This window comes from Aethalodelphis obliquidens, unplaced genomic scaffold (genome assembly GCF_003676395.1).
Source record: "Aethalodelphis obliquidens isolate GAN/ISIS:26980383/991018 unplaced genomic scaffold, ASM367639v1 scaffold6, whole genome shotgun sequence".
Taxonomy (NCBI): domain Eukaryota; kingdom Metazoa; phylum Chordata; class Mammalia; order Artiodactyla; family Delphinidae; genus Aethalodelphis; species Aethalodelphis obliquidens.
In genome coordinates this window covers 13706946-13723513 of record NW_020837950.1, presented here as the reverse complement: position 1 = coordinate 13723513, position 16568 = coordinate 13706946, and the positions used below count along the sequence as shown (strand labels likewise).

General features: G+C 43.7%; 1 protein-coding gene across 2 annotated transcripts in view; it reads right to left on the bottom strand.

Moving 5' to 3' along the window:
- The window catches only part of RELL1 (RELT like 1), a 72187-nt gene extending 56317 nt beyond the window's left edge, over window positions 1–15870 (bottom strand). The window contains exon 1 of one of the 2 annotated variants that reach the window (XM_027103187.1): window positions 15693–15870. In XM_027103187.1, the coding sequence (XP_026958988.1) occupies window positions 15693–15780 (88 nt within the window). In that variant the 5' untranslated portion in view covers window positions 15781–15870. The remainder of the gene's footprint in view (window positions 1–15692) is intronic. The other variant, XM_027103186.1, reaches the window with a different exon arrangement.
- Between the last annotated feature and the right edge of the window lie 698 nt (window positions 15871–16568).

Below are 16568 nucleotides of genomic sequence, written 5' to 3'. Positions count from 1 at the left end.
GTGGAGGGCCATGGTCCCCTCCTGGGGAAGTCATGAAGTCCTCTGCCTGCCGGGAATTCTCCCCTGGGGCTGTTAGAGAGAGCAAAGGAACAGGAACTAAGATAGAAAATAAAGACCATTTCGGAAAAGGCAAACAAAGGCAAGATTAAACAGAAGTAATTAGGAAAACCCTAGATATAGAGAACCTGATTTAAGGGGAATAAATGAACGTCAGTAGCCTGAAACTCAAATAAGAACTCTGAAAACCAGTAGCAAGGGTAAGACACCTAGAAAAATACTATTAATATTAGTCACGTACCGATGCATACTTTGTAATAATTACTATTCCAAGCACTTTACAGGTATGAACTTGTTCAACCTTTACAATAACCCTATGAGGTAGGCACTATTGTTTTCAACCCCATCTTACAGATAGGAAAACTACAGCACAGAGAGGTCAAGTAACTTATACCAGGTCACACAGCTAGCCAAGTAGCAGAGGTGAGATTTTAATCCAGGCAGCCTGGCTCCAGAGCCCCATACTCTGTGCTCAATTGCCTGTGAGAGTTACCAGTTTTGATATTCAGTGAAGTTCCACAAAACGGGATTATCCATAGCTCATCTCTATGTTGAGTTAGTGTTTTGAGTAGAATAATCTATGAGTAATCATTACTCATCTATTTCAATAAGAAACCTAGAATGAGAGAATGGTTTTCCCTAGCGAGTCAACTATTGGGAAGAGAAGGTGCATTTAAGTTATAGTCTCTCCAGGTCAATTTATCTATTTTTTTGGCATTAAATACCTATTTCAAAAGAAAAAATCCTGCTACCATTATAAGAAACAAAATCAAAAAGCCATCTGATCTACACTCCACACTGTTGAAATTGCTGATTACTTATTGAAAATCCTAAACTTCCCTTTGTTTAGGAAACTATTTGTATGAAGGGATCGGATTTGCCATATCCCTTTGCCAAAATGATCAAAATTGTTAATAAAAAATGTTAAGTGAAGAAATAAACACAAAGCAGTATTCTGAGCTAACATGATCTCAGTTTTATTGAGACAAATTTTTTTTTACTTTATTCATTTGGCTGCGTTGGGTCTTCGTTGCCTGCGCATGGGCTTTCTCTAGTTGCAGCGAGCGGGGGCTACTCTTTGTTGCGGTGCTCGGGCTTCTCATTGCAGTGGCTTCTCTTGCTTGCGGCTCTAGGCGCGAGGGCTTCAGTAGTTGTGGCTCGTGGGCTCAGTAGTTGTGGCTCACGGGCTCTAGAGCGCAGGCTCAGAAGTTGAGGCGCATGGGCTTAGTTGCTCTGCAGCATGTGGGATCTTCCCAGACCAGGGCTCAAACCCGTGTCCCCTGCATTGGCAGGCAGATTCTTAACCACTGTGCCACCAGGGAAGTCCCATCTCAGTTTTTTGAAAGAAAAAGTACGAAAATGTTTACACAAAACTACGGCACAGAGAGGTCAAGTAACTTATACCAGGTCACACAGCTAGCAAATAGCAGAGGTGAGATTTTAATACAGGCAGCCTGGCTCCAGAGCCCCATACTCTATGCTCTATTGCCTGTTTTCTCTGAGTAGTGAGATTACAAGTTATTTTTATTTTCTTTTTAGTATTTTGTATCTTTTGTTGGTGGAACTTGGGAGTACATATTTTTTTCTTTTTTGCCTTTGAGTATTTTCTCAAATGCCTTTTTTTTTTTAATATTTATTTATTTGGCTGCGCCGGGTCCTAGTTGTGGCACATGGGATCTTCGTCGCCGTGTGCAGGATCTTCCTTAAGAAATGCAGGCTATCTTAGTTGCCGGCATGCTAACTCTTAGTTGTGGCATGTGAGATCTAGTTCCCTGACCAGGGATCGAACCTCGGGCCGCCTGCGTTGGGAGCACAGAGTCTTAGCCACTGGACCACCAGGGAAGTCCCTTAAATGTCTTGATGGCAGTCACGACAGTTGTTTTTTTTCTAAACTGCAGATAGAAAGTCAATAAGAACTTAATTCCTATTAAGTTTGAACCATATGAAACTGTTGTCACTGTAGGTCAAAAACAGTAGAATATTGGTAATTTCCTGTGGTTTATCCTAATAGTAATATTAATGCTGTGGAGGTAAACCAAAGCACTGAAAATCCCTTAGTGAGGAGACTACCTATAACTGCAATCCATAATACTTACGTACTAGATATTTCCACTGACTGAAGGCAGAGAAAAGGCTATGAAATCTTTGGTCTACACCTTAGGAGAGACGGGTCAATGGAAACCACAGAGTGGTGTAACTTCTACTTTATTACACTATAAAACACAATGTAAATACATAAATAATAAGGCACTGGCCTGATAACTTTTTTCTTTCCCACTATAATTTTTTCTTAAAGGACTTTTCAGTCTTTAAATAGTAAACTATCATAATTTTAGAGAATATTACAGCCACAATGTTTTAATATTATGCATTGATATTTCACAATAAGAAAGACTTGACTGCTTCATTTTCCAACAACTAATTCTCCATCACCAACTGGGTGTCCTGCAATGCAATTCATTTCTGACACCAATTGCCTGGAGTTAGTGCAAACCCCACGTTAGACACGGGCTGCAAATGGCATCTAACCACTTAACCAGGCTAACCCACTACAAAGTCAGGGCTTCCCATCATCTCCCTCAGGTTCGACACTTTGCTATGATGGCTCAGGAAAGCGCTATACTTATTATTATCATTTTATTATAAAGGATACAACTCAGGAACAGCCAAATGGAAGAGATGTGTAGGGCAAAGAATTGGGGGTGGGGAGGGGAAGTAGCGCAGAGCTTCCATGATCTCTCCAGACCCACCACTCCCCCAGCACATCCATGGGTTCACCAACCCAGCAGCTCCTTTAGCCTCCTTGTTTCAGAGTTTGTATCAAAGTTTTAAGAAATTTCACTACATAGGCATGATTAATTAAGTCACTGGCCGTTGGTGATTAACTCAATCGTCAAAACCTCACCCCTCCCTGAGTTCAGCGGATACAGCTAAAAGTTCCAACCCGCTATAATCATGAAGTTGCTTCCTCTGACAACCTGCCCTCATCCTGAAGCTATCTAAGTGCCCACCAAGAGTCATTCATTAGGGTGAACTCAGATATAGTCTAAAGGCCTCATTAAGAATAACAAAAGACACTCCTATCACTCAGAAAATTCCAAGGGTTTATGAGTTTTGTGCTAGGAACATGGGACAAAAACCAAATATATATATACACACACACACATATATATTCACACACACACATATATATACACACACACACATATATATAGCCTTTATTATACCACATTGACTCAAAGTCAAGAGTCTTATTTATATATCAAGGTGCATCACTGAATGACATGGAAAAGATCAACTACTTTATCATATGGTTCAAGCAAAAGAATTCTTCCTTCCTTGAAGACTCCCCGCTTCCTATCCCACCGGCTCCCAGGCACTAAGACACACCAAGTCCTCTGTCTCTGTAAGCACTATGTCCATAATATGAAGGCACCTAATGTACACTAAATTACTTTCAAGTGAGTTATTTTTCCTCCCCCAAATCTATTCGGTCACGTTATAAGAAATCAAGGGACTAAGAAAACGGACTTGCCAGAAGTGACAGAGAGATAGAGCCCTTAGCCAAGCAGGGTTTTATAAATCAACGCAGTGTTGATCTGCATGTTTTATTTAAAGACACGACCCTAAACACTGATGGCCAGCACTGCCCTCCTGACCTGGGCTCGCCTGGAGAGAGAAGAAAACAATGAGAACTTGACCAACAATAGCTAGCGCAAAAGCTGGACATGCACAACAGTCCTCTAAAAATAAATGTTAAGCAATGAAGAATTCAAGAGGCAAGATGATTTACACAATTTCAGAGGATTTACTCTAGCCTTTACCATTCATGAGCACTTTCTGGCCTTCACACCACCAAGACGATTCACTGCACTTACTTCATAATTCTAATTTCCCAGCAAACTTGGAAAACTTGTTTCTATCTATATATCATATGCATGATATTAAACCTATACACTATATAGGTCATATTTGTATTACTTACAAAGGACTACATTATTCGTTTGATCCTCCAAACAACTTTGAGATGTATAAAGAACAGGTATATTCATTCTCTCTCCCTCTCCTTCCCTCCCCCTCTCCCTGCCCACCCCCAACCCTCCCCCTTTTCTCCAGATGAGGAAACAGCACAGCAATCTCAATGGCCTTGTTGAAAGTACTGGGGCCATGTCTGGTACTCAGGTCTTACTCAGCTCAGCATCTGGAGCTCTTCCATCACACTGCAATGCCTGAGGGCCCTTCTGGTCCCCTGTCCTGCACTGCACCCCATCCTTAGCCCCCAACTGCTTGCACAGTCAAGCACCTAGTTTCAGGAGCCCCAGAGCCTAGCCTCAACCCACCCTCTGCAGTCTCACCAGGTCTGCACTGACCTCTCCTGACCTATCTCCACACCTCTGCACAAACTGTTCCTTTTGCTGGGCTGCCATCCCCACACTCCCCTTTAAGGTCTGCTTAAAATGCCAAGTTTTAGGCTCTCAAGGCTTTTCCATCCCTTCTATCAGAAGGAAAGTCTCTCTCCTCTGTGATCCCACGTGGCACTTCGTCTGTAGGTCTCTGATGATACCAAATACATCCTCCATTATTCTATAACAATTTGTATTCATAGCTTATCTCCTCTCCCTTCTCAATCACAAGTTAGTAGAGAACGGAAACCAAGTTTGTTGTTCATTTTATATACCTACACAACACCTAACAGTACCTCAAAGAAGGCCCTCATTTTTAAATGAATTGCATGCTGTTTGTATGGAATATCTACCTGTTTTACCCGCAAAGACTATCAAGACACTGACTTGGCAATCATGCATGGGAAATGAGTTTTACCTTCAAAACCCAGCTTCCTTGGCTCTATCATCTGGCTTTAAGCGATAGCCCATGCCTCTTTTTTTTTTCCTGTGGGTGGTTGTTTTGTGTTTTGCTTTAATAGTGGAGGAGGAGGTTGGAAAGAATTGAGGAAGCCTCAGAAGCATTCAGGCCATACAACTCTATAGCACAAACATGCAAAGAAAAATGAAGGAATGCCTGTTCATTAGCCATCTGCCACTTCACCAATGCCAGGAAATTCCGGGCTGCCGTTTCTTATAATGTGAATAATTCACATGATTGTGTTGGAGACTTCCAGCTATGGAGAGCCATTGGAATATTTGAAAATTAGTGTTCCCGAGTTATATTGTGAGACAGAAAACCCAGTGAATTCTTCCAACTTCTACCCGTTACAGGAATCTCAGAGAACCACATTATGTTCATAATATGCATGCGGGAGGAAGGATTGGCATGTTACTGATATTGAAAAGAATTTGTTGTTTGTTTGTGACCCTTACCTATCACGTGACATGTTATGTACAGGTTCTTTATAAATCTCCGACTACTCAGCTAAACTTAGCTGGCCACCTAAGAAGGGTAATGGCATAATTGTTTAATCTGTGTCTTTTCAGGAAACTGAAATAGATTTTTTAAAATATCTCCCTCATACCAAAACTTTATAAAAATCATTTCAAAATCTAATGACATGTAAATTGAATTAGTCCCTTCAAATATGTACTCTAAAAGTAAATAGACAATTCCTGAAGAATTCCTTGGATAATCACTCATTTTCCACTAAGGACAAAATCTACATTCAAATAATAAACTGCCTTAGTTTTCTCTTTCAGTAGATGGACCTACAATGAAAAAGTAAAAAAATAATAATAGTAAATAAATATAAGGCCATCCTTCCACCAGTAGCGCTGAGCATGGAGTACATGTAATTTCACATAACAACAAAGAACATTTGAGAACAATTAACATATATATAGCTTTGGCTTCCCCTCATCTAGGACTTGAATGAGACATTTCACTTCTCTTCATCTTGGTTATCCCTCTGTACATCTGTTTCCTCATCTCTACAAAACAGAATAGAGCAACCTGCTCCTCATAGAGGTTGCAAGAAATAAACCTGATCAAGTAATCAAATATTTGAGTGTGTCTTATGTGCTCTGCTGTCTAGTTAACACAAAACACAGTGGAAACAACTGCCTATGATTCTATGTTAAATAACATACAATAGATCCAACATGTATTCATGGACTCAAGATGTATATTCACAGGAGATAAAATCACTGAGAATGCCTAGGAAGGGTTTCCTGGAAGTGTTATCCTATATTTCAGCTTCAAGGATGGGCAGGAAAACAGGACGACTAGCCCATGAAGAGGGGACGGATTTCCAGGTTAAGATACTTAGACAAATGCTCAACATCGTTAATCATTAGAGAGATGCAAATCAAAACTACAATGAGATATAATCTCACACCAGTCAGAATGGCCATCATCAAAAAATCTAGAAACAATAAATGCTGGAGAGGGTGCGGAGAAAAGGGAACACTCCTGCACTGTTGGTGGGAATGTGAATTGGTTCAGCCACTATGGAGAACAGTATGGAGGTTCCTTAAAAAACTACAAATAGAACTACCATATGACCCAGCAATCCCACTACTGGGCATATACCCTGAGAAAAGCAAAATTCAAAAAGAGTCATGTACCAAAATGTTCATTGCAGCTCTATTTACAATAGCCCGGAGATGGAAACAACCTAAGTGCCCATCATCGGATGAATGGATAAAGAAGATGTGGCACATATATACAATGGAATATTACTCAGCCATAAAAAGAAACGAAATTGAGCTATTTGTAATGAGGTGGATAGACCTAGAGTCTGTCATACAGAGTGAAGTAAGTCAGAAAGAAAAAGACAAATACCGTATGCTAACACATATATATGGAATTTAAGAAAAAAAAATGTCATGAAGAACTTAGGGGTAAAGCAGGAATAAAGACGCAGACCTCCTAGAGAACGGACTTGAGGTTATGGGGAGGGGGAAGGGTGAGCTGTGACAGGGCGAGAGAGAGTCATGGGCATATACACACTAACAAACGTAGTAAGGTAGATAGCTAGTGGGAAGCAGCCGCATGGCACAGGGATATTGGCTCGGTGCTTTGTGACAGCCTGGAGGGGTGGGATAGGGAGGGTGGGAGGGAGGGAGACGCAAGAGGGAAGACATATGGGAACATATGTTTATGTATGACTGATTCACTTTGTTATAAAGCAGAAACTAACACACCATTGTAAAGCAATTATACCCCAATAAAGATGTTAAAAAAAAAAAAAAGATACTTAGACAGCATCATTTGGGAAGCAGTTAGAAATGCAAATTCTCCAGTTCCTTCCCAGACCTACAGACACTGGAGGAGGGGGAGAGCGATCTACCTGTGTTTTGACCAGCATTCTAGTTAATTCTGATGCATGCTCAAGTTTAGGGACCAATGCTATGGCTTTGCTCGTTCTCACCTCCTCTGTTCCACAACCACGTGTCCCCTTCACCTGACTAATGCTGACACTTTTACGACTATAAATTCACACTTCATTTCCTCCAGAAAGTCTTGCTCAACCTGTACTCAACTCTCATCCCACCTCCAGCCCCAGGTCAGGTACTCTGACCCAGTGCCATACTTTCCTTATCGAGGTAGTAATGACATTTTATCATTATTGCTTGTTTAATCATCCTCCCTGATAACCTGCGCTGGCTCCGTAAAGGCACAGACTGTGTCTATTCTATTCGCATCACTTCATCCTAGTGTCTTGCACCCCAGTAAGGCACTTGGCTAATATTTGCTGAATGAGTAAATAACTTAAAGAATTAACCTGTGAAACGAAGGTATAAAGGAAAGGTATAAAGTATTATAAAATTGGGAATATGATATATATATACATAAAACTAATAGATGCATTTAAAGTACTGGTGTAGCAACACAACTGAATTCAGTTTGTCATTGAAAAGAACTTCACGAATGGATTTGAGTTTTGAAAACCTTTGCACTGAAAATTTTCACTAACACATTCAAATGTGTTGATGTTCCAGCATACTCACCTGATAAGGCAGTATCTGCTTACTTTTTTATTGTCATTCTTTTTTTCTCCTTAACCAGAGTCTCTGCCTCAGGCTTTCAGAGCAATATAGCCCGTGGAGGCTGACAAACAAAGCAGTCTCTTTCCATTTCGGGAAGGGAGATGGAGGAGGAGACTTACAGCTAAGACTTAGGGATGATTTTGGAAAGCATAAGTCTTCACTTTAGTATAAAGAAAACACCTTGGGCTGAGTCAAAACACCTGGATTCCACCCCTGGCTTCTTTCCTTCCTTCCTTCCTTCATTCCAATGTTTTTAAGCATCTGCTCTGTTCCGGGTCCTGTGCTTGGATCTGGGCCTTGGACAGTGACCAAGACACACACACAGGCCCTCCCTCACCAAATCTAACGTTCTGCTCCTCGACTATGGGCTACGGCCCTTCCTGATTCCCGCCGGCTCCTGAACCTGAAGCTTCCCCATATGCAAAGGGAGGGACGAACTATAAGAGGAACACTGAGTCCCCTCTGACGCTAACATTACGTGACTAAGAACAACACAATTACTCACAGGAGTCAGTTAGCCAAAGTCATTCTCCTCAGGGCCTGCTCACCCCAGATCCAGAGAGCTGAGAAACCAGGCCCCGGAGCGTAAGGACCAAGTGCAAGTGTAGACCTTGCCAGAAGCATCAAAGCGGGGTCCACTGAGGTGGAGAGACAGCTTTCATACAGTGGGAAGCGTCCTAGACAGAGTAAAGAACCCCCTTAAGACCTGGCTAGGCTGACTCAGTATCCTCGTCTGCTTAATAAGCTTTAAGGAGATCGTCAGCCTTAATGCTACAGGGTTCTACCTCCTCATTCCAGCATGTGTTTCCCCCGCACCACCAAGAAACTAACTCAATTTCCTACACTACCTGGAGAGAGCATCCGATCCCGCAAGTTAAGGGCTCAGACCCAAAGACTCCCCACCGCACTCCCCAGCCCCCCATCCATCAGATGCCAATGTTAAGTCCAGGTTGTCACCTGTACTTCTGATCAACTGGCTATAGATTGAAGGTTCCAATGACCCCCTCCTTGAGTTCAATTCATTTGCTAGAGTAGCTCACAGAACTCAGGGAAACATTCTGCTTACTAGATCACCAGTTGATTATAAAAGGACACAACTCGGGAACAGACAGGGGAGAGGTGCACAGGGCAAGGGACGGGGAAAGGGGTGGGGTTTCCGTGCCCTCTGGGTGCGCTACTCTCCACACATCTCTTTACGGTCACCAACCCAGAAACTCATCAAGTCTTGTTATTCAAATTTTTAAAGCACTTAATCTGTGCTTTCGGGGAAGAGGTGGCTGGGTGAGGCTGAAAGTTTCAACCCTCTACTCCTACCCTCCTTCAGGTGACCAGCCCCATCCTGAGGGTATCAGGGGTACCACCCTAAGTCCCCTCATTAGCATTTGCTCAAAGGGGGCTCCTCACAAAGAAAAGACACTCCTATCATTTAGGAAATCCCAAGGGTCTGAGGAAGTTTGCATCACGAACTGAGGACAGAGACTAAATATATTTCTTATTACACATATATTATACATATCATATATTATATATTATTATTTATATTATATATATTTCTAATTATATCCTACTTCAACATAACATTCACCGGTGAACAATGAGAAGATGAACAATGACCAGTTCAACCCTGGATAATCAAACAGGATGTCAATGGGATGATTACACCAATCCTAGGGGAAAACTCAAAACTTTGTGACTGTAGCTACAAATCCACCGGATAAAGAAAAACCAGTTGGTGAATTTTTCAAAATTCTTCCCAAAGAAACTGCCACATTCTATCTACCCTTATAAAGATTCACGGTTTCTTTCTTTTTTTCCTTTTCTCGTTCGTTGCCTAATTTTGGTAGATAATGGCTCAGCCCCACATATCCCCTGCACCCCGAGAGAGCTCCCTGCCAGGCTCACTGGTCCCTACTCCTCCCCTGGCACCTTGGCGCTGCCCAACTTGCTTCCTCAACCTCGTGCCCATGACACCGCAGCCTCAGCAGCCTGTGCTCAGGAGCCATATGAGTCAGGGGACACCTCAGGCAACGGCAGAGAGCCCGAAAGGAAAATTCTGGAGCGGCCAGCAACTTTGTCCCATCTGAGAGCTATGACAGATAGTATTTGGTTAAGGACAAAGTAATAATAACATATATTTTTAGCATTTACTACATGCCAAACACTGCGCAAGGCACCCTCACATTTTTATCTCATGTAATTGTCACAACGATGCCAATGAGGCAACTCTGCCGTATTTTCTCCACAACACAGATGAGGAAAGTGGCTCAAAATTTCTTCGCCCTCTGTACAACAGGCACTTTCTTAGTAGTTGGAATGCAGTTATACCCAGGGGTGTGCAAACAAAATGGGGGGAGGGGAGAGTCGGGAAGAACTGGAAGCTGTTTGGGATCCTGAGATGAACAAAGACAAGAAGGCAGGAAACTTGGGGCACGGCAAAGGGGGGATAGAAGATCCCTGAGTTCAACAAGTTTGGCACGAGGATCCTCAAGGTGAGATGACTGGGCACGGGAACTCAGTTTGCCGGGGGTATCCACCACCCTCTACCAACCTTCCCTCCCCCAAAAGTCCCTTGGGCGGATTCCATTTCTTTTCTCCCTTACAAAGAAAGCTGTGTCAATAACTGGCAGAGGAAAGCAGAGTTTCCATTATAATGGGCACCCATCCCTAAACCCACCTAGAACAGACGAAACCTCAGCTTTGCCAAAGTATCTTTGCTTTATTAGATTCCCCACTAAAAGACCAAAGCAGTGCTTCTTTTCACGACGTGCCACGCATTTGAGGAGTTCTTTTTCTCCATAGGGTATTTTACTATTTTGAGCAGTTTTACACTTGGCTGCCCGCAAACAAGAGCAGATGAGTCACGAAAGAGGAAATGCAGGACCATAATCCCTTATCTGAAAGCCTGGAGGTCAGATGTGCCTCGAAATTCAGACTTTGTAATTCTAGAAAGGTAACAATGCATTTAGCACACATTATGTAACACTCAGAAATCAAACTCATTATTATTACTGCAGCCAAAACTTAGCAATATTCACACTGGTTCAGGTTAGGTTTCACCCGCCAACGAAGTATGCAAAAAGCCTCAAAAATCTTCTGGTTTTCGGAGTTTTTCAGATTTCAGAATTGTCCGTAAAGGATTACAGGCATGTGCAAATGGCTCAAATATTATACTAGAAGAAAATAGTCAACTATTAGTAATCAAAGACATACACATTTAAACAATCAAGGTATAAATTTTTGCCTTACAATTTAGCAAATATGTTTTTCAGAGAAAATGCCAATGGTATGAAAAGTGAGTCTTTTGACCACTGCTGTGAGAATGTAAACTGGAACAACCTTCAGGTCACTAAGGTTGGTGGCATCAATGGCCTCAAACATGAATACCTTTGACCCCAACATTGCCTTTTCAGGAACCCATTTTCTATGGAAGTCATCAATATCCAGACAAAGTTTTGCATAGATGTTCACTAAACAATGACTTTTAAAATTCGTTTAAAAATAATTAGCGGTGGCGCAGTGGTTGAGAGTCCGCCTGCCGATGCAGGGGACACGGGTTCTTGCCCCGGTCCGGGAAGATCCCACATGCCGCAGAGTGGAAAAAAATTAGCAAAATCTAAAATCTAAAATGGAAGCACAGTGAGATAGAAGACAGAGAACCATGTAATGCAATATTATGCAGCCACTTTGTGGGTGTGTAGGGAAATGGAGAAGCCTTTAAGTATAACATTAGGTAAAAAATGCCAGGTAGAAAAGTATCTTTGCATTATGATCCCCTCCAAGTAGAAAATACATACAAAGAAGACCAGAATGAAATAGGCTGACAGTGACAAGTGTCTTGGAGTAATGAGATCAAGTGTTATTCTCTCCCTTTCCCCCAAAACTTTAGATCTTTTGGGGAATTATCCAGAAATACCAAGAGCACTGTATTTTAGCTGAGGAGAAATGGGAAAAAAAGGTTTGGCTACTTAACTCCCAGTCAATGGCAGCAAACTCATGAATCTGAGGTGTCACTCCAGACTTTATATATTTACAATGAACCTATGACTGCAAAACCCTCACCACTTCCAGAATGAAAACATGTGTGGTCTACATTTATTAGACAGTTGTTTGGTTGACATTATAAGTCTAGTCTAATGGGCACTTTGGGTAAGAAATACAGGAAAAAAGATACACAGGATAGAAGATATATACCACTCTGCCATTTGCCAAGACCTTTCAGAGACACCAGCTCATTTGCTCCTCACTAGCAGCCAGTAAGGCAGAAAAAGATAGGGGTTGGCACACACCCATTTTCCAGGCAAGAAAATGGAGGCAGAGAGAGCCACACTCCAGAAAGCGGCAGGCACATTTCAAGTCCAGGGTTCTGACTTAGAGCTTGGTGCTCTTTCTACTCTATCATGCCATTATCCTATTAATGATTCTTTATAAATATCTTACAGTAAAAATAAATTCCTCACTCTAAAGAAAAACAAAATGATTTGGTAACAATAACAGGCCTCAGAATTGAATACATGTGAGTCCACGTCAAAATCCAACTTACACAGGTAAGTGACCTTTTCAAGTTAACTTCTCAGAATTCAACTTCCTCATCTATACATGGAGGAATAAAACTATATAGCTGACAGGATGTTGTAAGAATTAAATGATCTGAGTACTTAGACCAGAGCCTGCCACAAAACAGGTATCATAAACACTGCATTCCTTCCTCTGAAAAGGGCCCACAGTGTACTAACTGCAGATTCCAATTTTAGCCAGACTCACTGTTCTCCCTGCTTTCAGCAGTCCACCAAATCCTTAGAATTTCCGAAGTAACTGCCCTAAAATTCTCAGAAACAACTCAACATAATAGTTTTAACCAATGACAATTTAAATCATGTTTTTTTTGGTGTCAAATAACAACTCTTTTGCCCCAACGTGTAATTAAACTTCAACATCAGAGACAATTTTTTAAAAAGTAATAATGAAAACTTTTTTCTCTATCACCTGGGGCTTTGGTCTCTCTCATTCAAATGCGACTACTGAAACTCTCAAATATTTTGATTTATTTGGGGGCGGGGATGGGGTGGGGATGGGGAGATAGGGAAGGACAGGCACGCCTCGAATTTTGCATTTTCTCTTTAAATGAAATTTGGGCAGGGAAGCCCAAGCTCCAAGGAGTGCCTTCTCAAAACATTCTGTCCACTGACTAAGATTAATGTAAATATACAGCTAGGCAGCTACCTGGCCAAAGGAGAACCCAGAATTTAATAAAGCTTATCGTTAGCATCTAAATGAGGAATCAGGAGTCTGGATGGAAGCCCACAGAGCCCCAGGAGAGGGCACCTCTCATTCACCAGCCCATGGTCCTTTTCAGCCCACTCCTTACTCAAAGGCCATGCCCACTGTCTGCAGAGAAACTAAGCCCTAAGTAACCAGAGAAGTTAAAAGACATAAATAAGCCAAGATGTGGAAAACCATCCCTTCTGGTGCTGGTGGTATATAGTTTCGAATGCTGCTTAATGAGAAGCTTAATGAGATTCTTAAGCTTAATGAGATTCTTCTACTAGGCAGGAAGTCAGAGACTTTGCCACTACCCACTGTGCACTTAACTGTCCTTCTTTTCTCTACTTCCCATCTTCTGATAACCCCATGTTTACAATATTATGATGTCCTAAACTCCCTATCTTAGAATCTCAGCAAGACGGCTGAAGGTGATTTCTTTTCTATTTTCTCTCTGGGGAGCAGTGCAGTATAGTGCAAAGAGAATGAACTTTGGAATCAAGCAGACTGGGTTATCAAAGATAAAGATACACATAGACACACATACACACACACTCCCCTCCTAGTGATTCTGCTTCTTGGACTGAATGCTGATGGATACACTAGCTATGTGATGTTGGGCCAATTGTTTAATCTTTCTGGGCCTCAGGTGCCTCACTGGAAATAACTTCACAGAATTGAGAAATAAGTATAAAAATGAATATAAAGTGCCCAACTCAAAGCTTGACACATAGCAGGCACTCAACATTGCTCCCCATCTTTCTCCCTGCTTCCCTAAAACATTCCCTACAAACATTAACACCATCTTAGGTTCCACGGGGACCAGATGTTGGCTGGTCAGGGCATCTTTTCATCACAAAACAGGTCTCAAGTCACACTGGCACATTTGTACTCCGTACCCTTTCCTTTTTAGATACCTCATTCTTCTAAAGTGTTATACTGTGTAATTAAGAGTTTTGTCATCACATTCCAGTCCTGAAAGCTGTGTGTTGCTCAAAGGTCCATCAAAACACAAACTCACTCTACAGATGATTTCTCCTGCTCTGACTGATTACATGCATCATGTGCTCAATTATTAACAGTTTCCCTCCCAGGTCAAGCTCTTCAAATTCTGGAGCAACTGACTCTAGCCCTCTAAGTACTGTCTACAGCCTGGGGTCCAATTGGAACCTGATGATGCATCTACCTGTCTCAGCAATGAAATGCAGGGTGAAAACCAAAATCTCCCATCCAATAATACATGTCACTAGCGGCCATTTCCTCAGGGTGGATGGCTGAAGGAAATACAGATCTGCTAATAAAGACTCAGGAGACATATGTTCCCTTCCTAACGTATTCTGATTTCTACGAAAAAGTGAAGGCCAGAGTGATAAGCCAGTTTAAAAGCTGTAAGCAAGTGGATTCTTCTTAGGAGTGAAGAGCAGTATATGTGTTTCTATGGAGGAGATAGTTATGGTTGGAAGGCTTCCAGTTATTGCTTATTATTTGGACTGAAGAGGAGCTGCTCAAGCTTGGAAGAGCTTGCTGACGTAAGATTCCAGGCTCTAGGAACCCCAGCTGGACAAGAAGGTATACTTTTTTTTTTTTTTAAACTACTGCTGTAAGGTGGCAGTTAAGAAGGGGCTCGGTGGTAAGGAATCCCTGGTGTCTATAATTATAAAAACAAGAGTGTGAGAAAGGACTTCCGTAAAAGTTACACCTCCTCTTAGATTTCAATTAAAAACTGCTCCAAGTTCATCACTGGGGACAGCATTTTATCATCTCTGCTGGTGGCTTCCTGCTCTGACCACAGAAGGTTCCTTTTGTGGTGACAGGAATCAACTCAAAGAAGAAAAACAAAAAGGTAAGTTTACAAACACGCCTTCCGTTTTTCCAAGCCTGACTTATCCAGGATATGTGGGAGGAAACCAGAAATCCCCAACCTGTTACAAGAATCCATCAACCACGAAAATAAATTAAAACTTGGAAAGGAAAGAAATTGTAACTCCTCAAGGTTTTAAGATTTAAAAAAAAAAAAAGGAGGAGGGGGAAGGCGGCGACAGCGCACCCGGTGCCCGGTGTCACGATCTTCCGCTCGCGGGGCCTTTGAGGACAAGGGCAGGAAAGGGGTCCGCAGGGGCTCCAGGTTGCTGGGCCCGGGCGGAAGGGCTCCCGAGGAAGGCAAGAGCCGGCCGGGTCCCTACACGCCAGACAGCTCAGAGGTGGGGCCGGGGGGTAACAGGTCCTCGGAGGAGGGAAGGCGGGAGCCGAGCAGGCTGGGAGGGACGGGAGCCATCTCCACGCGTCGCGCCCGGCCCGGGCCACCCCCAGACAGCCAGATGTTCAGCGCCGGGATCCTACGGCTGTGCCAGGACCAGGGCAGCTCGAAGAGCAGCGGGACTACAGTCCCGATCCCTCGCCTCCTCCTGCGCGCCCCGGCTGCTACAGGGCACTCACCCGGGGCCACGAGCGGCGAACTCACGGCGCCTCCCACGAAGACAGCTGCGGCGAGGACAGCGGACTCCAGGAGTCCCGGCGGAGCCATCGCCGCGGCCCTTCGCCCTCCTTCCCCGGGGCGCCCCGTCCCGGGCTCCGGCACGAAGAGCAGCTCTGGAGCCCGCGCGCTGACAGACTGTCTGGGCTCAGCCCCCGCGCGCTGTGCACCCCGCCCCACCAGGGACCCTCCCCTCAGGCCCCACCCACCTCCTCTCGGCCCTGCCTCTCCCAGTTTAGCCCCGGCTCCGCCCGCACTGGCAGGAGGCACATCCAGTGACCCCGCCCCCGGACCCGCCCACCTCAGCCTGGTCCAGCCTCCCCGCTTCGCCCCGGCTTCCTTTCCAAGTCCGTCCGCAGCTCCCGCCTCCCGGATTAGGCCATGGCCCCGCCCCGTACCCCGCCCACTGGACGAGGCCCCTCCTGTCCGCTCGCTCGTTCTTTTTCCCAGACCCTCTGTACAGCAGCCGCCCACATAGTGCGGGAGCCCGGGGTCGGGGCAGGGTCGCCGGGCCTTGTCCTCCAGGGCGCTGGGACTAGGCGGGTGTGGGAAGAGGAAAAAGAGCAGGTCAGGAAGCTCTGGACGGGTGGACATGGCCAGCATTGGAATGGGCACGATCTTCTTCCTCTGTTGGCGTTATCTGTTCAGCTGGCATTCCCCTAGGTGACTGGTCCGGGGAGGGGCGCTGCCCGGGATGTCAAGTTCCAATGTTTGAAAATGAGAAAAGCCAAATCATTTAAATTTCTTCCTATCTCCACTTCCATTTAAGCTGTTCCTATTGGGGGAAAAAACCTCTACATACCTCCAGGAACAAATTGCCTATTTTTAAAAATGCTGTG